General features: G+C 39.0%; 2 protein-coding genes across 3 annotated transcripts in view; both read right to left on the bottom strand.

Moving 5' to 3' along the window:
• Window positions 1-500: 500 nt before the first annotated feature.
• Window positions 501-13549, bottom strand: map3k7cl (map3k7 C-terminal like). 2 transcript variants are annotated; one of them, XM_039618721.1, is made up of 5 exons: window positions 13184-13549; window positions 12114-12224; window positions 7129-7187; window positions 6033-6148; window positions 501-1369 (listed from the first exon to the last, which is right to left on the bottom strand). In XM_039618721.1, exons 2-5 carry the CDS (start codon window positions 12187-12189, stop codon window positions 1189-1191), a joined length of 432 nt encoding a protein of 143 aa, XP_039474655.1. In that variant the 5' UTR covers window positions 12190-12224; window positions 13184-13549; the 3' UTR covers window positions 501-1188. The 2 variants fall into 2 exon arrangements, with proteins under 2 accessions (XP_039474655.1, XP_031610007.2); XM_031754147.2 differs by having other exon boundaries at window positions 7129-7199.
• Window positions 13550-16960: 3411 nt separating this feature from the next.
• The window catches only part of grik1a (glutamate receptor, ionotropic, kainate 1a), a 33451-nt gene continuing 22568 nt past the window's right edge, over window positions 16961-27843 (bottom strand). Inside the window, exons 10-16 of the mRNA XM_039618590.1 lie at window positions 27588-27791; window positions 26991-27214; window positions 26330-26448; window positions 24380-24597; window positions 22715-22940; window positions 20149-20399; window positions 16961-17451 (exon numbers count right to left, since the gene is read on the bottom strand). Coding sequence (XP_039474524.1) covers window positions 17284-17451; window positions 20149-20399; window positions 22715-22940; window positions 24380-24597; window positions 26330-26448; window positions 26991-27214; window positions 27588-27791 — 1410 coding nt within the window. The 3' untranslated portion in view covers window positions 16961-17283. The remainder of the gene's footprint in view (window positions 17452-20148; window positions 20400-22714; window positions 22941-24379; window positions 24598-26329; window positions 26449-26990; window positions 27215-27587; window positions 27792-27843) is intronic.

Consider the following 27843-nt stretch of genomic DNA (forward strand, 5'->3'; position numbering starts at 1 on the left):
AAAAATCACATTAGTTTCACTTCATATTTTTCACCCACTCGTCTGTGTTCCGTGCCCCATATAATTAAACGTTATCATTATTATGCATTAAACAGTATCTGAATAGCTATAATTATATGTGTCAGCAACTTTTACTGGCCAAGAAAATATTTATGGAATTGCTTTGATAGGAGGTGAAAAGTCATAACGTCAGACAAATGGTGTGAATGTTGCCGTGGACGATGGGTTTTCTGTAAAGAAAAGGGACAGCCTCAGTGAATGGAGGAGCTACAGCAGTGTAAAACTACAAAGTGCTGTTTCTAATATCACATGATTTGGAGAAAGAGGGAAGCCTGTCAAGAGTCAAACCAGCCAATCAGGTGACAGTTTCATAACTCCAGAATGATCTAATCTCGACATAAAAAACAATCTAGTTCCCTTTTCTTTGTAATCACTATGGACATAAAAAAACACACATAACACTGGCTTGGAGAAATGAAAATAGGGAACTGATGCTAGTGTCAAAATAAAACACATTTTATTTGTATGAGGACAATAACCAACAGTTCGTCATGCTGTACATTTCCCCATCTATACTACATACACTACATCAAAAAAAAAGAAAATGTACAACTCTTACAGTGTTGTGTTGCAGCATATGCTGTGAAATGGATAGTCACCCATTGTATTTCTGTTCCTCACCAATACTTATATTTTCCAGATGCCTGACAGTGTGTTAAACACTGGGTGTAGGAGAGAGGGAGAGGAGGTTACACACTCCTTAAATAAAATATTTGGACCACATCGTACCACCTTTGGCTCCCTCAGCAGATCTCAGATAAAACATTTGAGTCTTCACTGGACCTAAGACAGATATCAGAGTCACAGCAACTGACTAAGTATGGATATATTGTATTTTTAGATTTTCCACTAGCAACCAGGAGGGTTATGCATGACCATACAGAAACAAAGCAGTGCCCAGTTAACTGGCAGTGTGTAATACCTAGGTGGAATCACTAAAACAACTTGATAACTGCATGTCTGCGGTTCAAGCAAATGACTCAGACATGAATCGAAACAACAGCTTTCTGTGTAATTAGCTGATTCACAGAGTGTGGTTGCGTAAAACGAGCACTGGCTGAATATTTGTTCCTGGTTCCTGGCCCTGGTGTCAGCTTAGAGTCTGGTGGTCTTAGGTTCTGGCCGAGGTCATGAGGAGTCTTGCCTCGTTCGATTGTTGCCGCAGAGCCTTTCCAGCTGCTTAGCACGCTCTTTATGGACTGTGACCAAGGTGCGGTTCTCCTCTGTCAGACGCCGAAACTCCTCCTCCAAACGGGCGATCTCCAAGGCAACCTTCTCATCCTCCACCATTTCCGCCAGCAACTTGCGCCTAGATGGATGAGTGGGAAGATTTTAATAGCCAGTTATTGATGTCTAAGAGTTTGGCTTGAGGCAGGGAAATACCCAGGAAAAGGTTCCCAGTTCGTGGAAAAGTCAGATTTCTCAAATTCATGCAGATGAGCATTTTCAAGTACTCAGCTTTTTGGTTTCTTTGGGAGGAAGCCAAAATAAACACAGAAACAATGCAAACTCACAGGAAGGACCAAGAGGGGAAAGCACTCACAGACTTGAAAAAATTACTGACATTTTTTGTGGAAGTAAATGAAGTGTATTATTCACATTTTCCACATGTAGGAAAATACAGCTTGTTGATAACTGGTATAAATGCAGATAACAAAGTATGTTGTGCGCTCCAGGGCTTATGTGCCGCAGGTCACAGATCTCTCTGTGCATGGGTACATTTTTATTGGCTCCCTGAAAAAAAGACTTTTTCGTCATGATGGCACTGAAATGGATTGAAATCAAAATAAATGTTTTAAAGTTTAGAGTTTATTAACTTAAACTTACAGTGTGTAAATTTTTTCACTGCTAAACATACAGGTCAATGAGTCAGAAAAAGCTGACCTTCGACTTTCCATTCATACCGAGGTAAGTTATTGTGGATATTTGAATTTTCTGTCAGTAAAACTGCAGTTTTTGCTAATGTTAGCCTCTGTTAGTCGCTATTAGCCAGCACTGGTGAAACTGTCTTTGAAGTGGACATAACTTTGTTGGACTATTGAATAAACTCTCATACAAGAGTTTAATAAATTTGTTTATTGGCGGGAAAGTGTGATTATTTTTTCAAGATACTCAAGCCTAGCATTAGCTGGCATAATGTTAGTTTATAATCAGCTGTTGTTGTTGTTTAGCCTGTTGTCAGCTGTCTAATCTACTGACAATAAGTAATTGCAACAATATTGGGAATAAATAAGCATTTTTATGCACATTTTTATGTGTTACTAGAGCCCTGACTTCAATTTGGGAGATTAGGCTGGAAGGAAGAGGGTAATATTTTATTAAGAGGCCAGTGGTGTTGTCTGTGTCCTTTGTGATTTTGTTTCTTTGGTGACAGGGATTCCTCTGATAATAAAACATTGGTATAATGATTCATATCTTGAGTCTGAAGGTGCAGGCATGGATCAAATGTCCCTGCATGGCACGCCCTATGACTTCTCCTCTGTCTACTACGTATGTGGCCGGTCTCTAGCCATATATGTAAAACAGGGCTAGCGGGAAGAGAGATGTCCTTTCCAGGCACTGCATTCAAATACGGTAGAGGAACATGGTGCCTACCACAAACCACAAACCCTCTCCTATGTATTTTTAATACATGTCTTTTAAGGATGGAGAACTTCATCAGTTTGTTGGAAGATGTAAATGCACTCTGTTCCATCCTTTTTATTCTATTAAATAACATTAAAAAAATATACTGATGGCACCTTCGAGACCTACTCTTTTCAATAAAACCTCATCCCTTTCTAATGTTTTCTTTAGGATTAATGATGTATATGAAATAAAATCTTTCTCTGCCCACTGGAACGCTTATTCCAGTCCTTGTGGGCTCACAATAACCTCCTAAACCAAATATAAATACTATCCCCAATAAAGCTACCTGACCTGAAACACTGTAGAGCAGGTTTAGACGGCGTGACCTGACTTCCTTTGGCAAAAAAACGAACAGCCTTTGGACTTTGAAAGACATTGTCAGCAGTACTGCACGGACATGCTATGTGTACAAAGTGGTACTACGTGTAACGCCCTGACGTCTATGAGGGTATGTGAGTGTTGTATTACAGCTACTAAGTATTAGGTTACAGAACAGCAACAAAAGAAAGAAAAAAACAGAAAATTGATATGTATTATCCAGAACAGGTAGAGTGAGGAGTTTTAATGGGATAAAAGCATTAAGCGAGAAGCATACTTAATTGAGAGTAGTAGTGGACTTCAAATTGTTGAAATGCTGGTATTAGGGAAGCTCTGTTATACACTGGGGTCTTAGATCACACTCTAAAACAGGTCTGCACAATTTATTTCCTGAACAAAATGTGTGAGCCACAAACAAAGAAACTGGTGGAAAGTATGATGCAAGTACGAAAGCATGCAAGTATGATGAAAGCATGTACAGCCACACTCTTTTTTTCAGTTCCTTAGACTAAATCAGACTAAACGTTTGATCTGAATTAGTAAGCAAAACCTTTAAGATGCTTTGTTGCTTGAATAAAAACAGCAAAGTCCTTATGGTTCCTTCAGTATTACAATATAATGTTTCACAAAGGTTTAATATCTTAATTGTCTGTATGGTAGTATGTATGAACTAAAGCAATACTGTATGTGTCAACCGAGTTTGTATGTTGGGACATGAACGCTTTCTTACTGGGTAGTTTAATTTAAACTGTGAAGTACTTTTAAACTATGTGTAAGTGCTATATATACAAATAAACTTCTTATTATTAGAGCATCTGTTTGTCTTTTTTGTGTACCAAAGTTTATTAAAATTGAAAGAAAATAAATCAGCATTTCACACACTGTCTGAAATATCGGCTATAAAACCAGTTTGTCAGCTATCTTGCACAATCTGTCATGTCATGATTTCATCACACGTAAAAAAAAAACAACAAAAAACCAAAGCCCCAATATTAGTCAAAGAACTTTTCTAAACTCTTGTATTTCCCTTTGACCAACTTTGAACCTTTTTGTGAATCTTACTGGAATAAGGCTAAATCCACGGGCAACAAAAACACTGAACTTAGAGATGATCTAGAAACTGGAAGATAAATGAAATACGAATTCCATTAAACTAGTGTGTGCTTGTCTGAGAATGACTAAAAGGAGCAGTACGTCCTGGAAAATCCCTCCCCACTGTGTTAAAGCGTTGTTCCTGTAGTCATCCTTGCAAAACTTCACTGTATGTCTCAAGCCCTCCTCTTTCTGTGTACACTTCCTCATAAAGGAAGCAGCAAAACTTTCATTGTATGATGTATTTCTCTTAATGCTCAGAATAGAGAGTGAGCATATCCTCCTTTTGGTGAAAAAAAATTTCTATTAATGAGAAGTTTCAAAATCAGGAAAATCTTGTGCCATAAACACAATGTACTGACTTAATGTCAATGAAAGCCTTTAGTTTAATTTGTAATAGTTTTTAAAGCCGACATATACTGAATCTAAAACTTCTTCAATGACAGAACTCGTGGGGGCGTTAATGTTAAAATTAAGCTTGATAAGCAGTGTTTGAATAATTACTGTTGTTGTGTTTGGTTTAGATTTTGTTTTTTATGGATATGTTTGTGTGGTTTAGAAGATTGTGAAGGTTTACGTGGAGCAGGCTACCATGACTGTGGAGCTGAATAAGTCCTGGCTAGTGCTCATGTTCAGGATTGTGGCTCACATGTTAAAACCTGTTCTTCCTGTATGTGCATGTTGTATCTAACACATGAATGTAACCCAACATGAGATCTCTGTCTCTTAAAACACAATATGTAAATATGGTGTTTAAGTTCTTTTGGTTTTCTAAACCAAACTAGATCACGTGGACTGATTTTCTGAGTTTGTTTCTAAAATTAGGGCTGGTTGTATAAAGGGCATTTAACTTAAAGAAGTATACAGGCTCATTTATTTTGGTGTATAGCTCCTTTCATGTAACTTATTTACTGTAAACTCAAAATAAATTAGTATAACTTGCACCTCATTTGCTTGCAGGTATTTATTTGTTCTTGAGAACAACAGTGTGCACATTTTTAAAGTTAAGCCACCATATCAAATTTTATAGTATAGCATTACAGAGCAGATTACTAGTGGTTTGTCGTGTGTAAATGTGACCGTGAATGTATCCGACTGATAGTGTGAAGAAACAGGAGTTTCTACCAGCCTTACCCAGCTCGTCTAGATTCAAGGCTAAGTCAGAGTCCGCATGCTGTTCTGTATTTAGGAACTGTGAAGTGGTTTAGGTTGTGTCAGTGCATGTCTGTGTGTGTATGTAGGTGTGGTGGTGGGGTAAGAGTAAGGCCCTTGAAAATCCCACTGCTAAAACTACCCACAGCTGCTGGGGACACAGGGCGCATTGTCGACTGCATGTGTGTAATACATCCCCACTTTTATGCCAACATACAATGAGTTTGTGTATTAAAGCTTACAATAGTTCTTGTTCAATTAAACCTGACCAGAGCTGCACTTTATGTAACATCCTCCCAGTAGATAATTCTGAACTAATCAAAGAAACCTAGCACACTGTAATTTTCGCATGTGCTTGATGTTGTTCGTAACATAATAATAGAAATATACACCTGAAAGTCTTAAATTTTTATCTTTTAAAACAACATCTTAAGTGAAATGCTCTCGATAGTTTCCATGCTAAATACTGTATGCAGGCTATTAATTGTGCCATCTGGTGGACATGTTGATCCAAAATACCTTGCAGTTCTATTTTTAATGAATGTGATGCTATAGAGGGAATTGAACTCCTAAATCTTTGGAGAGTTTGAAGTTCTTCACCAATAAGTTGAGATTTAAGCAATAATTTTTCCTCAGTAGTACACGTCCTTGCACTCTAATTTGGAGTGAGATATGCTGCGCAAAGTTGAAGCTCCCTGTCACAAGGAGCTTCGACGTGTATTTTAACATGGCTTAAAAGGGTTGCTGCAATCAACATGGAAGCGACTGTTCTAGTGCCTTACTTGCGATCCTCGAGCACAGCAATCTCATTCTTGACCTGGTGGAACTCTTTTGCCATCCTGCAATGTTCCTTGTACACCTGAACGCTCTCTCTCAGAGACACACATGGAGGCACTGGCTGCAAAAGGTCAGAGAGAAATAAAAGATGTAAAGCATGCAACATGAGAGAGATGAAGTGTTAGTTTTGAATCATATCAAAGTATGGTACACCGTGTCCTTCACAGTTTCTTGGAATCTGAGTCGTCAGTGTTGTTGTTGTCTGTCTCAACAACAGTCCAAAAAAGTAAGTCTGCTTTAAAATCATCATATCTGAGAAGAACATTTAGTTATCAACCAGTTTAGATTAATTTATTTGTTTCACCTTGAGTACATTTATTTTTTATAAACACTAAAATCCTGTCTTAAATAAGGCAGAAGTACACAAGGGATTTTTTAAATACGTGTATATTGTTTAAGTAAGAAAACATTTTCAAAACTTGTATAAATGGAAATAAAAGAAGCCTCTTCTTTGTTTGTAGTGTGTAATAGTACACTGTCTGAAAGCTATATTTAATGGTCTGGTACCATTATCATTTGATACCCTTGTTGTTTTGGTACTCCACATACAATTTATGTGCCCCTGTCAATGATACTCAATGAAGGATAATTCAATGACAACACTAACCGTACGGGGAGGGCAAAGAGTGAATTGCGGGGATTTTTTTCAATTTACAGAGGTTGATAACTATAACCAGGTTACTCCATATTTAAAGATTCAACTGCTACCTTGACTACAGTATCCAATACATGTGCAGCCAGCAATGTCCAATGTATAGTTTTTTTTTTTTTCAACTTTTGTTTATTTTCCATTCTATTTTTACATATTTCCTGATCTACTTCTTTTACATTAATAAGATTTTGTGAGAGAAATGGTTTAGCATGTAGTAACTTTGTAAAATATGGAGCAACCAACAATGATGCTAACAGTGAGATTAAAGCAATATAATCAAATGCACATTCAATGCTATAAATTGTTACTTTGTGAATTTTCTGCTGTATTCTTCCTCTTGTGTGCTGTACTGCAAAAAAATGCAAGATGCATCACTATGAACAGTATACCTGTAGCCGCTGTTCAAGATCTGGGAAAGTCTGGGAGAGGTCCTCCACATCTTTTACATCTGTTGAGACATCTTTCATTTAGAATTAATTAGAGTAAAAATGTTACAATGTTACTCAATGTAATGTTGTAACATTACATTGAGTAACATTACAATACATTTATAGCAAAAGAAAGCTTGTCACAATGAAATGGTAGATTTTCTATGATATAAAATGTATAACATTATACTACCTTTGCTTCCTGGTAGAAGTATAGATCTACTAGAGTCTACTGTATCTAAACAGAAAACACTGTAAAGAAAACTGAAAAAACAAAAGAATTTAAAGTGTGAAAAACTGTTCACAACAGCACAGAGGTTTTATGTATTTTATTTAGTGCTAATTATTGTATTAATGATGCATTAACATACTGTATACGACGTGTTAATCGGAGGTGGTGATAAGAATTTACACTGCTTAGTATTCCAATATGTAAAATGCTTCTTGGGAGAAGTTATTATTCACGTTTAACTGAAAATCCTAAAAATAAGTAAAGTAGGCGGTAAACACAGCTGTCAGATAATTTTAATTGCCCAAAACCTACAATATTTTTAAGTTAAATACACTGAAGTAATAGTAGAAGTATGAATGAGCTTAACGTTGGTTTTGACCAGGATATGTCCTTTGGCTTTAAACAAATCTCTAGACCTCCCTTTATCCATGGAAAATATGATAAAATTATAAATATTTTTGTCTCAGAGTGATGCATGAAAAACTAAAATGTATACCCTACTTTTAGGCTCAACTACTGTGATTCCCTGTTATCTGGCTGTTCTAAAACCTCAATGAAAAGCCTTCGGTTGATCCTGTGAAATCCCGTTGAAATCCCTGAATGATGACGTATCGTCATATCTTCAGTGTCTCACTGTACTGTGTTACTTTGCTCTCAGAATGAAGGCTTACTTTATGTTCCTAGAGTTTCTAAAAGTAGAATGGGAGTCAGAGCCTTCAGCTATCAAGCTATCAGGACTCTCCTGTGGAACCAGCTCCCAGTGTGGGTTCAGGAGACAGACACCCTCTCCACTTTTACGATTACACTTTTTTGTCTGCTGTCTCCCATAGTTTGCATTTTGTTCTGCAGTTGTTCATGATTCCTCACTGTTCCTGTTTTCTATCTTTTCTTTCCCCTCATCCCCAGCTGGTCACAGCAGGACCAGCCCGGTTCTCTCAGAAGTCTCTTCCTGTTACTGATCACCGTCACCCAGTGCTTTCTCATAGGTGAACAAACAACCTCCCTGGGTTTTTTTCCCCCTAATATTAAAGGTTTTTATCTTATATTACAGAGCACCTTTAGATCACTCTTATTGTGAAATGATGCCACATAAATGAAACTAAAGTGAATTCACGATAATGTACTTCCTTCCTTCCTTCCTTCTGATGCTCATATATATCAGGTCCTATCATAATTCATCTACAGAAGCTTGGAATTTGCACAAAACTAATAATTTTCCAACAACTGCAAAATCAAGAACTGTAGGAACTTGCTAAATGATCAAACCTTGAAGACAAACAATGCACAGTTTATCATTTCACCTGCTGTTGGTGAAGGACAGTATGAAGCACAAGGCCTCTCTTAAAAAAAAAGAAAGTGTGAATGAAAACTTGTAATCTTAAACTCTGCATGGTAACATTAATTGCTGAATTTAGTGTCAGTAAAGTAAGAAATGTGTCAATATTATTATTGTTATTGCTTTTTTAGTTATAACTTTTCCCATAAAAAGACACATAACAGTGTTTTCCTTGGATGCGCCACTTGTTCTACAGGCAGTAGTTTTAATGCTTTCCTCCGCCTCATAAAATGGCCAAAATTGAAACACTATATGGGTCTCTTGTATGACACCACAACATAGCAACATAGTGCTGCACTTATAAATGAGCCACGTCCTCTTACTGAACAGGAGTAATGAGATGTCAGGTTGAAAGACAGGCAGGATAAGAATACAGAGGGACATCTATGTGGCAGGCAGACAAACAAAGTAAGCAGGGCAAACAAAGTAAGCAGAACAAACAGACCAGATGTATAGACAGCGAGTGGTTTAGATAAATAGGAAGCCAGACAGAAACAGACAAGTTGTCTGCCCCAGCTTCTGCCCTGATAGTAATGCCCCCCTGGAGTTGTGGAACACATGTGGAGAATCCCAGGATGATGCAACCTTCTAAAAGCAGGAGAATTAGAGGGCCAGCCAACAACCATGGGGGCAATTATGATGTGGAATAAATACAGTTCTCATGCTTAGAATTGACACAGTGTGGGTTATAACTATGCCAGGCATGAAGCCATGAAAGGCCTAGAGGATGATCCCCAAACGGAGCACAGTTCTTAGCCCCCTTGCTGAGAAACATGAGTTCAAAGACACAACAACATGATTGCGGAGGGAAGATCTAAAGTTGGACTTTGGAGGTTTAGAGTCTGAGCAGCTCCAGAGCTACACCTACGTACGGCAAAGACCTCTGTGACCATTCAATTGAGGTTATTATGGAGAACAAAACAAGCAAAGAATAAAAGATTTTATTGCCTTTTATAATATGAATGGTAACGGATATTGATATAGTATAATGAAAAAAATGATAATTCAGGAAGAGACACTGAATTACAAGCCGATGGTCATGAGGTGATCAGTCTCTGTTGAAAGACAGATTTGAGTATGTGCTTTCTTCTGTGGCCTCATCTTGTTTCCTAAGAGAAAGACAAGGGAGTGGGGGGGATCAGAGGGTGGAGCTGGACTGGAACTGTTAACTGCTTATAAATTTAGACCAGTGTTCTAAAAGCTGAACAGTGAATCAGGCAGCAGGACACTGTTAGTATTAGAGAGGAAACCCGACTCTGGCATTGCATAGTTGCAGCTGCTGTCCCAGTGCCTGGCCCCACTGCAGTAAAATATCCTGACAGACAGCACCTAGAACCATAGGTAGAGTAGGTGTTTGTATGTGTGTGTTACTTAGGGACAAAGGCATCTGTTTATGTTTGTACTAATAAATGATGGAATATTATATGGACTATCAGCTGACTTGTTTATGTTTGCGCATGCAGATGCATGCAAGCGCACAGCTGCACATGCACAAATGCGTGTGATTTTTTTCTTTCTTTAATATGCTATGGTCATACAGAAATAGAGAGAGCACCTGTCTCAGTTACAGTGTAGAAGAATGAAGACAGTTAAAGTCAGAGGGTGTGCGGTTGGTATCATTCACATGTTCCCCACATACTGGAAATGCAGTGAAAGTTGAACCTCAGGATTTATCTGGTGTTGAATGCTCAGTTAATTATATGCGTAACTATCCTCAAAATAATGTGTTAACTTCATTTTAAGATGCTGCAACACGGGTTTGTGGGTGTATCAGCCGATAGCTGGTGTTGTGGAGTAACTTGTTACCTTTAACAAAGTTACATAAAAAATGCAAAGTAAACATTTACAGCCATTTACAGTTACGGTGGCATAAATTTAGACTGATTACATTTATTAATTCAAATTTTAGTGATTACACAGGTGCGGTAATCCAAGTACTTGTAGAGTTTAACATGTTACCATTGCTTTGCAGTTTTTCGGCTGTGCAAGGATTCCTTCCAAAAAATGAAATAGCAAAGCTGGGAAAAATTTGAGTGCATCATTATCAAAGCTAAGCTGACAGACAGGCTTACATTTTGACCATTTTTCATTTGGCCTTTTGTATGAAAATTTGCTTTCCAAGTCAGGGTCATGGGGGAGGTGGAGCCTATTCCACCAGACACTAGGGAAGAGGTGTGGTAAATCCTGGGCAGGTTGTCAGCCCATCACAAGGCTAACACAGGTACTCACATTCACACCATTAAACCTAGCAAGCATGTCTTTGGGCTATGGAGGGAAGCCGGAGAGAACCCACTTGCCTGCTTCACAAAGAACGGCCCCAGTAGACTGCCAGTCTCTACACCAGGACCATCTTGGTGAGATGCGACACCGCTAACCATTGCACCAAACTGCTACTAATCTCCACCTGCCAATCAAATAAATCCTAAATGGTCTAAACAACCTGCCAGCGCTATACCTGAAGCATTTGAAAATATGTATGCATTTGCTAAGATCAGAGTGATGTAAATTTCCTTAGCTTATAGTACTCCTCATACATCTACATCCACAGTTAGCACCCTTGTAATGTAGTGTTGGACTGAGGTCTGTACACCGACAACAAATTGCCTATGATCATGCCACAGCTGCATATTAGATAACCATAACACTAGCATACTCTCCAGAACCAATACCCACTATGCACTGCTGAGCCACAATTCCTGCCATTTTCATTTTAGAGAGTAGAGACAGAGGTGCTCACAGACTTGTTCTTGAAGTTGCACGTTACAAGCTCATAAATACTGGAAAGCACGCAACCACCTCAGAACAATGAAAATGCACACACACTGGAAGTACTGATGTGCACCAGAAAATATAAACTAGTCATAAAACTGTGTTATTTTACCTTGTGGACACATAGGTTTGGACAATAGGATATGTAGTTGTTCTTATGCTGCTTTTTAGTGTGTTTTAAGCTCTTGGAGGAAACATACAGCACTGACTATACTGGAGGATAATGTAACTGCTCAATCCATAACAAATTCACACGTTCGTCGACATGAGCTGAGACATGTATAATTCACATTTAACCACCCCTGAAGTAATAGCACTGCACAGGCCCACATGCACACCATCTGTGGCAAACCCGAGGAAACACCTACAGACTACAGCCTGCAGCATCTTAAAGTTGTTGTTGTTGTTATTTCTGTTTTCTCACAAATTAAAGTAATTTGTTATAAAAAATAAAGTAACGGTTACATTATTGAAATGATTAAAAAGATTGCTTACATTGTCAACAGAAGTTATCTGTAACTTGTTATCATTTTTAAAGTAACTTTCCAAATTCTGTGAAATAAGCATAATATGAGTGTGCGCCTACTGTATGTATTTGTGTGTGTTTACCTGAGTTGTCATCAAGGCTGAAGGCAATTCTAACTTCAGATTTATCAGGAGACACTCTTCTGGTTGAGGTGATCATTTATCCCTTTGTAAGGTCACAGGCACACAACAAAGCTGTTAACACAAGCCAAATGACCCCATGAGAGACAAGTGATGATGCTACAATGAAACAGTTAGTTAATCAGCTAATAAGAAGTAAAGAAATCCGAATAAACTGTTAATAAATCCAGAGATTCTAACTGAAAGTACTGTTTCCAGCTTCATGAATTTAGCAGTCTCCATCTTTTATCTGTTTTATGATGTGAAATTTGCATTTTCTTGATTTTAAATGTCTCTTTCTGTCTAAGAAATTGAAAGGCATAATTTTTCAAACCGTTCCACATCTGAGCTTATTCAGCAGATCAGCAGATTAATCGGTAGTTAGACCAAGAACGTAGAACTACAAATTTTCTATCTGCCATGAAACGCACAAACTCTTTTTTATCCCAGCATATTAATGTGATTTTACCTCACCAGAGAAACTAAATACTGAACTCAGCAGGTGTACACCAAACCCTTTGATATGAAACCACTACAAAGGAGCCCTATGAGAGCACACACACACACACACACAAACACATACACACACACACAGACACACAGCCGTCGGTTTCATCATGCATTTGGAGTAGCTGTGGGATTAAATAATTTGAGAGCTTTGACAGACTGGCTCTGAGGTCTGGATTTTGCATTCCGCTTTCCAGTGAATGTACAGGCTTTTTATAACAGTGCGTTTGCCTGCTTTAACCCTGGTACACTCACTGTCTCAGCCAACACACCTCAGTGACCTTCTACTGCAAAGAAACATTCTTTCAAACCATAATGTGTCCTTCTGTAAGGAAACAAAAGGTCAGATTTTGGCGACAGAGCAGCACAGGTGATGCATCAAAATGCAACCGTGTTATACGTTAGTGACATACTGGTATATAATCAAAATTGTGATGGAGACTATAGGATATTCTATAAATATGCACTATCTTCTGCATGCATCCAATAGTTGAAATGCACCGTCTGTGCCAACAGGTCATTATTACCTGAAGCAGCAAGAAACCGACGCAGAAACGTCAGTGTCAAAGTTTTAAATCAGGAAGCAGTGTGAGTCCTCAACACCGATTCGGTCCGCTTCCCGTGAGGTCAATGTTGAGGTCTCTTCAGAAGAAAGGCGTCTCAGCCGTCACGTCCCTTGCGCAAATCCCAGCAAAGATGGCACCGCTGTCTCTTCGAGAGCTTACCTCCGCTATCTTGAGACTATAACTCTATTAATTTGTAATTAACAAAGTTTACGATTTCCAGCACGTAGCCAAGGCGTCAATACATTAATGACAGTCAGAGGGACTCCAGCAGCTCAAGTTTGCGCAGGCATGTGCATGTTATCCACAGAGCCACGCAGCGAAGAGCAACACAGGGCGCAGGCAGTGAAGGAATGCCGTCCGCTGTCCCCCTGTGGCGGCCCGGGCCCAATTAAAAGTCTCAGATGACATGACTTTAGCCCGCAAAAATGCCCATAGCTGCGGCACTGCTATGAGTGACACGGTCATACCGCTCGGATGGTGTTGGGCTTTGCAATAGCTGTGCAATGAGGCAGTTGTTCAGAACGAGCATCTCATGTTATGATAGCTCATGTGGACGACAAAACAGGGCATCCTTGTGTGTTTATATTTTGCTAGTAGATTTATGGGGATGCAGTAGCCTCCAGCTCAAACCTAAAAGGGTTAGGTGATACACTGTTTAGGTGTTTTTTAGACTGGTAGTGGATAAGGGTTAAATTAATATTATTAAATTGTGCTTTAGAATGACATGTTTTTTATTGTATTAGATACAAATTAAAAGTTGGGGTTTCATCTTCCTATCGTTCTCAGAGAATTAAAGGGAAAACTGTGTATCTAGAAATATCTGTGCTGTGACCCAGTAGCATAGGGACATAAAAAGCCATTTAGACATAGAGAGTTTTTACAGGAAACCCATTTTTAAAGAAGCTTTCAAATTTAAAATACTTTACTGAAAATGCTTAAAGAGGCGTGCAAAATCGGACGCTGATAACTATAAATCCCATCATATTTATAATATACGGCAGATAAAGCCTGCGTCTGCAAAGTCTATTTTAAAAAAAGTGTAAGAACTGCAGAGGTTTTCAGAGGTTTGCAGTTTTTTATTCACAAGCCCAGTTCCCCTGCACACCAGCAGATGGCAGCATTCACCCTGAATTTTTGCAGCCGGGACTTCACATAGCGGGAGAGAAAGGCAGGCGCAGGGAGGGAGAAACAGAAGGGGACAGATAAATAATGCTCTGCGCCTCTAAGAGTCCTCCTCCCTCTCGTTTGTCTTCATTGACAGGAAGGTTGACAGAGATGTGCCTTATCAGCCCCAGAGACTGTTCATTACATTGTGATGGATGGGACGCACTCAAATGTCTGTGCCTCTTTTATTCCGCAGTCATTATTTAGATTTGAGCCTTCTGTACTTCCATGTACAGTTGAGAGCTTTATATTGTAATACATGGACCAAGCCTGACAGGTTTGAAGGACTTAAATTGGTGAGAAACAAGCTTTTCTCCAGAAATGTGATGAAATGAAATCTAAACTTTGTCCTGCTGAGTTTTTCCTGTTCTTTGTTAAAGGCTCTCAAAAATACCTTAGAGAAAGGGCATTCCACTTCTCCATTTTGACATTGAATGGAAAACAGCAGGCTCTGTAATTTACCCTTTTTTTTATTTGTTTTCTGAAGGCTTTCTGACAGCTTTCTTCTTCCCCCACAACTTCAAACTTACTGACAGCAAAAACAGACAGATGCCACAATCCCTTCATGTCTCCACATCTCTCTTTCACCTCCCCAGGTTGAGAGCTCTGTGCTTTGAGATCATTGCCACAAAGAGTTTAAGCCTAAGACAACAGAGCATTAGTCAGGTGAGGTCATCCTGGCTTAGCAATAACGGTCAGTTTAGGAGCATGCCAAGGTTGGAGTTGTAATCCATGGCCTCATTCGTGATGGATTAGATAATGATAAAAAAAATACTGCCTTTGGTTTTGATTAAGAATTATGGGGTTAGGAGATTAGAGGCAACCAAACGCTATTACATTGGACTGAGCCCAATCCCAGAATTAATCTGAATACCAAAAAAGAGAAAACTCATTACATGAAGAGATTAAGAAACGCTTGGTTGAATTCCCTCAGGATACACACAAACCAGCAAACCAGCATACAGAGTCTACAGAGAGAAATTACAGCACAAAACCTCTGACTCCAACAATTTATAAGCTATTTACAGCATTTAGTGCTCTGTCCTGTTTGAAATGTCATTGCATTAGCTGCTAAGATCAGGGAAGTGAGGGTCAGTTTGAATGTCTTGACATTATCAAGACTCAAACTTTAAGATGATCTATTAACAGTTTGTCTTAGTTTCTGTCCCCTTGGAATTGCTTCCTTACCAATATTTGGTTTGTAATACTCTGGAGTTAAGTCTAAACCTGATTGCAGTAATGTTTACACAATAACTGAAAGGAAGGAACAGCTGATGGCTTCAGGCACAAAGGTGGACAGAGCACACACCCAGTTAGAGTTCAGGGCAGGTGAGTGGAAAGCCTCAAACGCTAAAGGGAGGACACAGTCATGAAAAGTAAGAGCTGGTTATTCATGTCTTTGATCTTAAATTAAGTTCAAGAGAACAGAAACAAAAGTTGATATGGGGAAGCTTCTACTGTAACGTGGGGACTGACCAAAGTGGGAATGAGAGTTGGATTTGTCAGTAAAGATGTTGTTGTCACATATGTTAATCAGTGCTGTGCCGTGTATCCGTTTGATGTGTGTCAAGTGTCAAAGTTGGTATCCTTCACCGTGCCCTCAGGAGTAGAGTTCCAGCAGGGGTGCGTGAATTAGTTAGTAATGCTGAGAGATAATACTGCTGAGGCTCCTAAGAACATTTTTCATTAGCATAATCCTCACCTGTCAGATGAGACATCTCTCTTGTTTGAGTAAGAGAGGGGAATAAAGGCACACTGAATGTGTAAAGTAGTCAAACAATATGAAATTTAAATGAAGCTGTCATAAGCCTCCATCCCTAAAACCAGGCTTTTATAAAGAATACTAATGGGAATATTCTGTATTTCCAAAATAAAGGCTTTTATTAATTTTATGGTTCAATCTGAGGCTTGGTGCTGTAAATTCTAAATCTGCTGATGGGTCTGCTGCAGCATGCATGTCAAGCTTAAAATGTACTTAAATGTAACAAATCTCATTGTGGCATGCAAACATCCACTGGGATCCACTGTCACTCCTGGAAGACACGATTTCTCCCAACGTTGTCAGATTTGACAAATACAAGCTGAAAAAAAGGAGGCTTATTGAAAAACAAGACTGTTACTCTCAAGGGAAGGAAAAAACTGTTTGTCTTTGACCTCCTTACAGCTTACGGCATTATAAAACGTCCTTCTCACTTTGTCCTTCCCTTCTCCCAGTATTATGTTCTTTTTCTGATCCATCTCCGGGATAACATCATGATCACAGGTGTTTGTAAGGACTACGGGCGTCTGTGTGTGTGTGTGTGTGTCAGGATTGATGTTTGAGATGCTGGTACTGGAAGGCTATAAAACAGCAGGTGTGTTTGTGTCTTTCCTTAGAGGTCGTTATCTCTTTTCGCTGGTCAGCGGTGGCTCAGCAATCCTCTCTGAAGCTACTTCAGTGTGTGCCTACAAGAAACGCACACACACTGCTGCCAGCAGGAAACAAGAGCAAGAAATCATTTAAAACCATTTAAAAAAATGCAAAAGTCTTTTTATTGTTAAAATCAGTGAAGTTTTGTCATTAAACGATGGGAGGTTCTATAAAGTCTACAGATTCAACTCTGCAGACGCCTTAAACCAAACTACAGCCGTGAGGGAACATCGATGGTTTACACAATGACAGGGATTTCATTCTTGTGGTCATCACCTGTTTTAACATTATTAATGTTGATACAAGGCTACAGTGTTGTCAACTACATTTACGGTACAGTATTTAATGCGTTATCCATACACAAGCAGTCTAGAGGTGCTGAGGAAATAACGTCATATCTGCTGGTGGCCCACACAAAAAAAATAAGAGAACTGGAACATGATCAGATACCAGTCTCTGCATTTCCATATCTTTTCTGATTCAAAGCTTAAGTGCTGGAATCTCGTCTCGCTCCCTCCCTCTTTGAAGTACGTTTGGGTTGACAGAAGATGCAAGCTGACCTTGCACCGCCGTGAGGTCGTGACCTCCTCCGGATGCCTTTGTAACACTGCAGGGAGATCCCCAAGTCTTCCATCACGGCGCTAAAAGACACGCACTGCCAGAGAGATAAACAATTAAAGGCTGGAGTTAAGACACCAAAATAAACTGATTTCCAGTAGATACATGCTACTAGGAGTTTGGGTGAAGATGAATTAGAGAACTGGTTTGAGTCAGATGACCAGGAATGGGAAAACTCACATATATTGTAAATTTTCAGAAAGAGTTGTGAAACATTTATAAACTCTGTTGTCTCATCATGAAAACCAATTACTGACATGAGAGATAAAGCACAGTGTCTGCTGTGCATTCTATTGCAGGGAGCTATGGATTTATAGTATGGTAATTATTTGAAATTATCAAAAAGAAGGCCATCTGAAATGAAAAGCCTCAGGCTTATCTGAATCTGTAGAATAGTACATTGCATTAATCTTCAATCGCGGTTATTTGCCTTTTATTTTGCCCTACTGTGGATGACGTGCTCATGAAATCATAATTCACAGCAGAAAGTCATCCAGTTTTTATCTGCTGAGCTTTACAACATAGAAGAAAACCTTCCTGTTCCATCCGTGGGCTTCGGGCTTCTTGATCTAGTATGGGTTTCCTATTAATACCAGAAAAAAACGTCTTCTTTTTTGACCTGAACAATTGACAATTCAAGTTTTTTGGTGACTAGTTGTAAAAACAAAAATCATACCTGATTACAACTAAAAAAAAAAAAGAAAAGAAAAAAAAGTTATATTTACTTTACTTGTGCAAACATTGATTCATTGACTCTTGGTTCCAATCAGTCTTAGTACAAGTTATCACTGAACATGCATACATTAAATACAATGTTAATTCTGGTATAATTTAAGTATCTTATCAAATTACTAAGTAGGTTGTAGGATATGCACTCATTGCATGCACCAATTGTATGCCCTGTAACAGTAGTAAAGTTATTAATTCACAGTAGTAGTTAATATTTGCTTTATCTGAGTGAATATTGCATTCACTCTCATACTACCTTTCAGAGAAAAAAAGGAACACAAGGTCAGTCCAGGGATAAAGTGAAAATTATTTTCCTCTGCAATACCATCCATCATTTCCTCGCTGAGAATTCTCTGCAGTAATATAAGTTATTAATGAAAGGACGACTTTACTTCTGGCCCCGGATTTGTGTCAAGGGACATCTTAACTCAACACATTGTTCAGTCACTGTTATCCTAACCTCAGCCAACCAAACCAGTCTACTAATGAGCTTAATGAGGAGGAAATATTCAAATAAGTTTTCCTATCTTTTGATTTCCCAAAAGGCATTGAGAGTATACACAAAAGTCTACTGAGACTACACTGCCAATAGAAAGGGTACTTAACCAGAGTGAAGAAAACATCAGTATAGCGCCACATTTAATGCTCATTGTAAAACTAGGTGCTGTAATTTAAAGCTATATTGAATTTTTAGGATTTTTAGACTCCACATGACCAAAAATGTGCAAATATTTTGAGTGCTTTCTGGAACGGAGGCTGTATTTTAAGGCTCTAATCATTAATTTGCTCCTTACAGATAAGAAACAGCATACAAATGAGAGGGGACGCCAAGTCATCATGGAGACACGCCAGCACGATGCTACCTCTGCACAGAAACAACTTGCAAGTACTGTAAACCCAACTACTGAAATTGTAGTGTTAAGTTTCAAGAGAACTATATCATTTTATTAAGCTAAACTCTGTATGAGGGAGAGTGGTGGGAGCACTTTGGAAATAAACAAGCACTCTGCAGGTACATGCTGAAGGAAAAAAAGGTCAACTATAGAAATGATTACAGGATTAGGTGAAGCTGAAGGTTGAAGGTTTAGCTATGCTGGCATATTTTGGGAACAGTGGCAGGGAGAAGGACACCCGGTTACAAACCTATCAATAAGAGTGAGCATGTGGTGTATTTGTGTTGCCATGGCTACTCAGTGTCATCGCCCAGTAGCCTGCCGCTCTCTAGATCTGTAGATAAGGAAGTGCCAGAGGAGGAGGTGGAGCCACGCCGCTGAAACTGACGAGACTGCACCCCATAAAAGAAACAAAATGCCTGATGCAAAGAAAAAAAAGGGATGGATGAGAAAAGATAACACAGAAAAACTGACTTTGAAAAAAGTTCTGATAATAAATAAAAATATGGAAACTACATGAAAGAAAGAAAAATAAGGCAGACTGAAAACACGAATCATGTGCATGGCATTGCTGATCTTTCATGATGTAATACTGCCTTTGTTAGGTGTGAAATGGTATGCTTTTCTTGAAAAATATATTTGTTACCTCCAAAAAGAAGATTATAATCATGTGAACTGAAGGATATTTGAAGTATGTAAAAAAAAAAACCCCACACAGACCTTTGTGTTTTAGTTGACTGCAATTTCTAGTTCTATCAAAACCCAGCATTCACTGTGTCAAAGTAATAAGTCACAAATCATTCCAATGACTGTCTAGCCAAGACGCCGGCAGCAATTGCAAATTTTAATTTGAGTAATATCACTCAGATGAGCCAATGATTTCAACAAAAAACATAACTTCCAACATGCAAAATGAGTACTGAACAAAATTTTGCTCGTTGTCAGTGCCCACTTGTTGTCAGACCTTAATCACTTCTGCTTTTAAACAATCTGCAGAAAAACTAGGTCTTTTCTAATAAAAAAAAAAAATAAAAAAAACTCTGCTCAGAGCAAACCCGTAATCTGGTCATTTCGCATCATCACACATCAGTTTATAGCATCACCTCACTTACCTCCTCTATGTCGGCGTTCCTGCGGGCCTTGTAGATGAACTCTCCAATGGCCACGAACACAGAGAGAACCAGACCAGCAGCCAAGACAATGAAGATACCGCCAATGTTTTCCACGCCCAAGGCATTGGCTTCCTTGTTGTCCTCTTCTGGACAGCCGTTTCCTCTCCACCACTTCTCTTTCATCATGTGCAGCTTCCCTTCCTCCTGGAGCTGAAGGATGGCAATGGTCACTTTATCCCTGTAAGGAGAACCTGGTGAGGGGGAAGGTAGAAAAAGTCTTTAAAGTCAAATCTTTACAGTTTACATCACTACATTTATATGCCACTATTTGCTCATTATTATGTGTTGATGAATACCATTATCTAGCATTAAATATCCATGCTATTAAATTGGATATAATATTTATTGTGTTTTTCTTTGTTTTTCTAAAGTAGTTTTTTTTTTTTTTCAAAAACACCCACAGTCCACAAAACTGCAGCCTTACTTTTATGTGACATAAGACTAAGTCATAACCTTAGTTATGACAGCAAGTGGAAAAAATATGTCACATGCAAGTCAAAACATGTCAAATCATTCCTATGTGATGGGCAGGGCACATTCTCATGTTAAAACAGGATTTATCTAAGTGATCCGAGTGTGTAATACTAAGTAATGGAGACTATTTTCCACCTGATTCACCATAATTTGATGAGCAGAACAGAAATAATAATAACAGTTAGCTGTAACTCCACCCACATGCATGTGAACATTATGGCAGTCACCACTTGCATGAGATTGTGCGCATTTTTATTTTATTTTCCTACGCGTTTGAGATTACAAGAAACTAAAAAGTCTAAAAAACTAAACACAGGCAATATCTTTCTTTCTCCAGCCGCTAAATTTGGAAGGTATTTTTTGCGTGTGAGAACAGCGTGTCACACCTTTTGGCCTGTGAGAAGTGCTGCAAAAGAGTTGTGTTTAGTTTGCGAAGAAAGAAGGAACATGGCTACAGGCTGCACACAAGATTTCCCAGAATAGCTTTTTTGTCTGTACTACACTGGGCTTTTCAGGTTGACCAGCTCTGGAAGATGTTAAGGAGACTTTTTTTCCTTGTTTGTCTTTTCTGTTGTTGTTGTTTTGCCTTGTTGGAGCTTACATTGCAGTATACAGAGTTTTGTACATTTTTATTGAGTAAAACTAGCCGACATTCTTTGATATATTTATATATAAGGTTTAAGAATTCTTAAACAGTATTAAGAACTCTTACACCCTATTATCACTATTCCCTGTTACTTTCTGCACCCCCCTCTTTTCCTACTCTACTTCCACACCCATACACAACTTTCACTCCATCAGAGCCTATTGATCAGTTGAGAAAAGCACTGAATGGACTAACTTGTTAGCACAGCGTGGGCACAGCTGCCTCTGCTCTGAGGGCTTTAGCCTAAAGCAGTGAGCCGCTCATCTGTGTTTATCTCTTAAGGATGTCTTTAACCTAAACCTGACCATGTACCAAGTTCCCGTGCTCTGAAAAAAACATCCTAGCAAACACACCATACCACTACACTCCACTACAACAGCAAAAAAGTATTTAGAGGGACTGGTCCTGGTCTGGCACTCCTAGATAATGGTTTGTCATTTCTCCTGCTTTTACCACTCTATGCACATCTCATTTTTGTGCTTTTTTGGCCAGCAGGGAAGTGAAACTGAATTCCGAGAAATAATAGGTCAACATCAAACTGGACTGGATTAGAAAAATCCTGTACAAGAAGGGTTAGTGCCAACTTAACTACCCAGGGAGGCTTTCTGTTTATTGGCCCTCTCTGTCATACTATGCTGCAGATGCTCCTCCATTCTGTGGTGGCCTTTAATATTTTTAACAATGCAGAATGTTTTCTACAGGAGCAGCAGAGTGAAAATTAACAGGCTTGTCAGGTTGGCCTGCTGTTATCAAATGAGCCTGAATCTCTGACGGAGGGTTTCAAACCTACATCAGTTGCAATACCTTTGCATCTTGATAAGAAAAGAGAAGAAAGAGATATATATTAAGTATTGCTTGAGTAAACATCCAACAGTCCTGACATCAAGTGCAGTTGACTTGCTTCCAGTTCAAATTCTAACAAACTGGCCTGAAGCCTTACAGCTGGCAGAGCTTTCTGATGGAAGGGTATTTGCATTTTGAGGATAAAGGGTAGCTGCTCTGCACTTGAACTCCTGAGAAAAATATGCAAATTCCTAATGAAATAAAAATTTCTATCTCTCATGCAAAACATTCATTTACAGACGCTACTATAAAAAATATTTTCTAGTAAAACAAGACCACCAGAATCTTTTAATCAGAATTGAATTTGATGTGCTTGAAAATATGCAGTAATTGTCTATGGCTTGTTTTAATTAATATATTTATTTAATAAGAAATGAGTCTTGCTGCAGTGAAATATGTCAAACATGAGGAGTTTGGGTTTCCTTCAATTCAAAATATGTGACTCTACATGACTTTTTTTCTTTACTTTTTCAGGGGCTTTTCATTCAGGGCTAAGTGACAAAGATGATGTTGAGGCATAAACATCTTTCCCGTTCGTCCTACCAATAGGTGTTCCCACTCCATAGCCCTTGGAGTCTATGAGACCCCCAATCTGTGTGAGGTTGCAGTTCCTCTGGCTGATGTACTCGATGCTGGTGGACTCCATCAGCATGGCGTAGTCTGTCGTCAAGACGCGGGTGATACCTTCTCTGTTGTTCTTAACCAAAGCGGTGTTCTTCCTGCTGCTCATAAAGGCCCACATCTTCTCATAAGTGGAGATCTTTGATTTCTAAGGAGCAAAGCAGCCAAAAGTTAATAAAAAGTGTACAGTGTTTAAAATAGACTATGTGCGTTTGTGTCTACACAAGCGCAGTTATATGTGCTTAACTGGATTTCAACGCTTCCATAAATGCATACAAGTTTAACAAGCAAGCTGTGTGGGACTGTGTTTCAGCGGGAGTCTCAGTCGATGTGTGAGTGTGTGTTTCGCTTTGCTCAGTCAGAGAAAATGGGACAGCTGTGTTCTAAATCTCCTCCAGCTGATTCAATTTGTTCAAGCCATCAACACAGCCTGCTTCTTCCTATCGAGGCAGCCATAATCACTGGCTGCAATCTGGGAGGATAAAGCCGTGCATGGATCACCCCTGCTGAGCCACAGGAGGCACAGAGCGAGGGTAGCTGTGAGGCAAGGAAGTGACAGCCCACCCAAGGACACTAGTACACTAATGCATTATATAATAGGAACTTACAAATTACCGTATACTTCAACACAGACACTCCCAAATTCTCGATATGCATCTTCTCCATTTCCCATCATACAATCCTTCTTGATGGATTCACATCACCAGCCATGAAAGAATTTATTTATTTATTTATTTTTATTTTCATTATAACAGAATTTTGGCAAAAATGCAGGATGATACAGGAAGGAAATTATATGATTTTAAGAAGTATCTGTTCCCGTGAATTATGTTGAGAAACTGTAATAAACTCATTTTGACAAAGGTAAATTACAAATTTATGAGAGATGAGCACTAAGGCTATGCCCAATGGCTGATGTTAATTTTGGTTGGTACTATGACTCCTGAGCTATGTATTTAAATATATTAAAACCTCATAGTTTTAAGAAATATGAAATATTGCTATGGATGTTATTGCTATGGGCTGAACTGTCACACCATAGCAATAATGTCCTGGGTTTGAATCCACCAGCCAGCTGACGATCTTCTCTGGGGATTCTGGCCTCCTCCCACAATCTACAAACATGCTCATTAGGATAACTGGCAATAGATATGAATGGTTCTTTGTCTCCCTGTGATTAACCAACAGTGACCTGTCCTGGGTGTATCCTGCTTTTTGCACAGTTGGTATAGCCTGCTGCACGCATGTAACCCCGAATTGGAGAGAAATGGAAAAAAATAAATGGATGGACAAACAGGCTTTTGCAAGCACTTGGTTTTACCGAAAGATAACAAAACATTTTCTTAAAGAATACAAAAATCAAATATGTATGCTTTGCATTCAGTGTGAAAAATCACTTTCCTCTGCAGCAGCATTACCACATATTCAGTTTGTCACCGTAGAAAACATATAGTACTTTCACAGGACCAACAGCTTAATACAAACATAAAGAGAGAGAAAAACACTTGAAAGACAGATTATATAATGTAATACGTATTGCGTCACATATTTCTAAAAGCCTCATACTAGACACTACAGCAGGTTTACCTTGAAAAAAGTCATAGTGGATCCATCCCTAACTGCCCCATATTCAATCCTGGTCTGCTTCGCCAGGTCATCTGCTGAGTCGATGGGTGCGTCCATTCGTTCCACTGTGAGGAAGGCTGCCAAGTTGGCCGTATAGGATGAGATGATGATTAAGGTAAAAAACCACCAGATGCCACCAACTATACGTGTGGATAGAGCTTTAGGCATCAACTCTGAGCCTGGAAGGACGGAAAAGAGAAAAAAGGGTTAAGAACAAGCACATGTGGTAAAGGTTTAAGAAAGGGAGAGTGAGAAACATGTTGATAATGCAGGAATCTATTTGTTAATACCAGAATAGTGAAACTAGAATAATAATAATAGGTGTTGTTTGCATGTATAAAAGATGGGAGAAACCAATTTACATTGTTCTTAATTGCCCTATTTTTTCTTAATCCTAATTGTGAGATTCACTGTAAATACAACGGTACACTTTAGAAGATCTGAAGCTGAAGGTAAAGAAAATGTAGCAGCACATGTAAAAAGTAATGAAGTGCAACACTTAACCTGCAAAATAACCAAAGTGCTTTATCTTTTTATTTGAAGGAAATTGGGGAAAAAAATATTCAGATAACTGGAGAATACATTTGCCACTTTTAGGGTTTGAGGTTTGGATTCATCTGTGCTAGTTTTTTTTTATTCACTCTGAGTGAAAAGAATCCCTAAATGTGCTTCTAGAGAAGAACCCACAGCATCAAAAAGCTCATATGCAGAATACAGTGCATATGCAGCTTACAGTGCGGAGAGTATAAAACCTGCCTGAGCTTGTTTTTTGATAAATGCTGAAAGGGAATCAGTGCAGCAGGAGACATGAAATTAAAGGTTTATCAGCAATCTGATTTACAGATAAGAAAATAAACCAACATTGAAATTTGCACGAATCCAAAATGAGCCACACTTGCTCATTTCTTCATTTTCTGCCTTTCTAAAGAGCTAACAAATTACACACATAGCTTACTGATAGTTACACTTGGCTTGCACTCGGCTGATATTGTCAGTGGGTTTGCTGACCACTCAATCAGGCACGTCAGGATTTGCCTGCCCAAATCTCCTGCCTTTAGAGAGATAAAGTCTCTATGATGTGCAACATCATTCTTATAATAGGGTTTGGATGCATTTCATGTGAACTGGAGCCAGGATACATGGAAAGGGCATTCAAAGAAAATAGGAAAAATATTGATGTTTGGCATTAAACAGCTCACAGCAGCGCTGCTGTGCAGGATGTTCATTTACTGTAGCTCTGCAGTAAGACCCCAGTTCTTTCTGCTGCTATTAGGAAAGTTTGAACTTTTTAAACAATAGCATTTTTGGTTTGTGTGTGTGTCCTAACCTGATAAATTTAAATCAAACATTTAACTGATGTGGTCTCTGCAAACCAGAGGGAAATAGTTGTTTCTTGTTATGTTCACCAGCTTTGTGCTAACTGTCTGTCTGCTGTGTGCTGCTGAGTACACAGTGTACAAAGAGTGAGCTCAAATCTGTCTGAGCTCAAAACCATATTTTAAAAAAGCACCAAAAATACAAGAAAGTTGTTTTTTGAAAAACCAAAACAATGAACTGACAAAATTTGTAAGAATGCACAAATATTTTTAGGTTATTATTTTTTGGGGAAAAACAAAGCCACTGAAGAACTACCAAAAACTGCAGTGAAGGTTGTTTCCAAAGTGAGTCCCAAATTAATAATAGTACTGATATCCACGTGGCCTCCGATTTGTTCTGAATGCAGGGTCACACTAATAGTATAAAAATTTTAAAGCACACACATGTTGGTAAATGCACGTTTTGCCAGGTGTCTGAACAGAAACATGTTCTTCATGATTGTCAAAGACTCAGTACATACCAAAGCATTTTGTTAATTTGACAGTCAACATACAAGTACTTTCATCAACCGACTATATAAAAATAACAGTTTACTTTGCCGCATGAGCGCTCCAACTCCAAACCAGAAACTGTTGAGTAAAGTGAAATTGTTCTGAATTAGAGTCGAGGACGGGTTGCACGGGTGTGGGTTGTACCACTCGTAAGGAGTAAACCTGCAAGACAATGACAGAAAGGAAGCGAGATTAAAAGAAGTATGGAACCAGTGTGCTGCAGGTAATCATAATTCAGTCATGCAGTTCACATTAAACAGGCTTCCATTAGTGCTTTGGTGCAATCCGCACTTTCACAGAATGCAAAACATGCATTTTGAGTCTCACATTTTCATTTTCACTTACAGGTTGCAAGGTGCAACCAGCTGGCAGATTTCCTTTTTGTACTACCGTAGAAAAAGGTGGAGAGTTTGCAATTACTCCCAGCTACTTAACAGCCACAATCAAATCCACTCTGGCAGCTGATGGCTAAAAGCACACTTTCCGTTATTTCTGAGTAGCGGAAATTTGCTAAAATATAGCCGAGCCAAAACATCACAGCTGATTTGTGATTCTTGTCAGGCTCGCCCACTTTTTATTGTTCTAAAAAGCTCTGTGGTGGCATTCCTTAGTAACAAAAGAAGAGTGTGGCAAAGCTGAGCTGGGGCTTTGGACAGTTCATCACACCTCAGCTCGTCCCCTCAAGCATCAGTGGATCCTCTCACCTGGCAATCACAAAGAGGACGCAGCTGACCCCTGTGCAGGCCAGCAGCACGTACATCCAGATGTCCGGAGACAGGGGATTAAGAAATGAGAACACGCCTGGATTGGTGCCGTTAGGTTTCCGGTACAAGATACTGATGCCTAAGGTCATGAAGGGCTTGGAGAAGTCGATAACTTTCTCTCTGACATAGGTGATGGTTAAGGGAGCCACGGCAAGGTCTGCAACCTAAAAAAACCAAACAAAAGTAACCCACTGCAGGTAACGTGAGCACTGTTCAAGGGCTCTCATCGGTGCATCAGTATTCACATGATGAATACACCTCATTAAAAGATTTTCTTTACTTGAGAAAACTGTTAGAAAGCAATGTAATATTCATTTATAGCTCATAACTCTGGTCAGATAGCTTTTTTTGTTAGAAGCCTTGTTAATATAGCCAGAGGGAGCATTGATTTTTATCAAAGAAAGAAGCTTGTACTGGTCTTTAAACAAGGCCTGCAAACAGGCTTGAATGAAATCTGTGAATTCAGCCATGGAAAACGTTACTCTACTTTATTTGCCAATTTAATTTGAGGGGTTTACATGTTATCTAGTAACTCACATGGTCGATCAGCTCCCGGACCATCCCGTTCCACTCTCCTTTATCATTCTGGGCTCCATATTTCCCATCAGCTACCAGTCTGACTTCATACGTAAAACCCAAGATGTTTGAGAGCTCCTTCAAAAGGTCCAGACAGTAGCCTTCGTAGCGATCATTCCCAACCAGCTCCTTGTCTGACTTTCTCAACATCACGTAAGGATTTTCCTGTGTAAAACAAAACAATGTATTTATCTTTTTATGGTATATTCTGACCCTT

This window comes from Oreochromis aureus, linkage group 10 (genome assembly GCF_013358895.1).
Source record: "Oreochromis aureus strain Israel breed Guangdong linkage group 10, ZZ_aureus, whole genome shotgun sequence".
Lineage (NCBI taxonomy): Eukaryota > Metazoa > Chordata > Actinopteri > Cichliformes > Cichlidae > Oreochromis > Oreochromis aureus.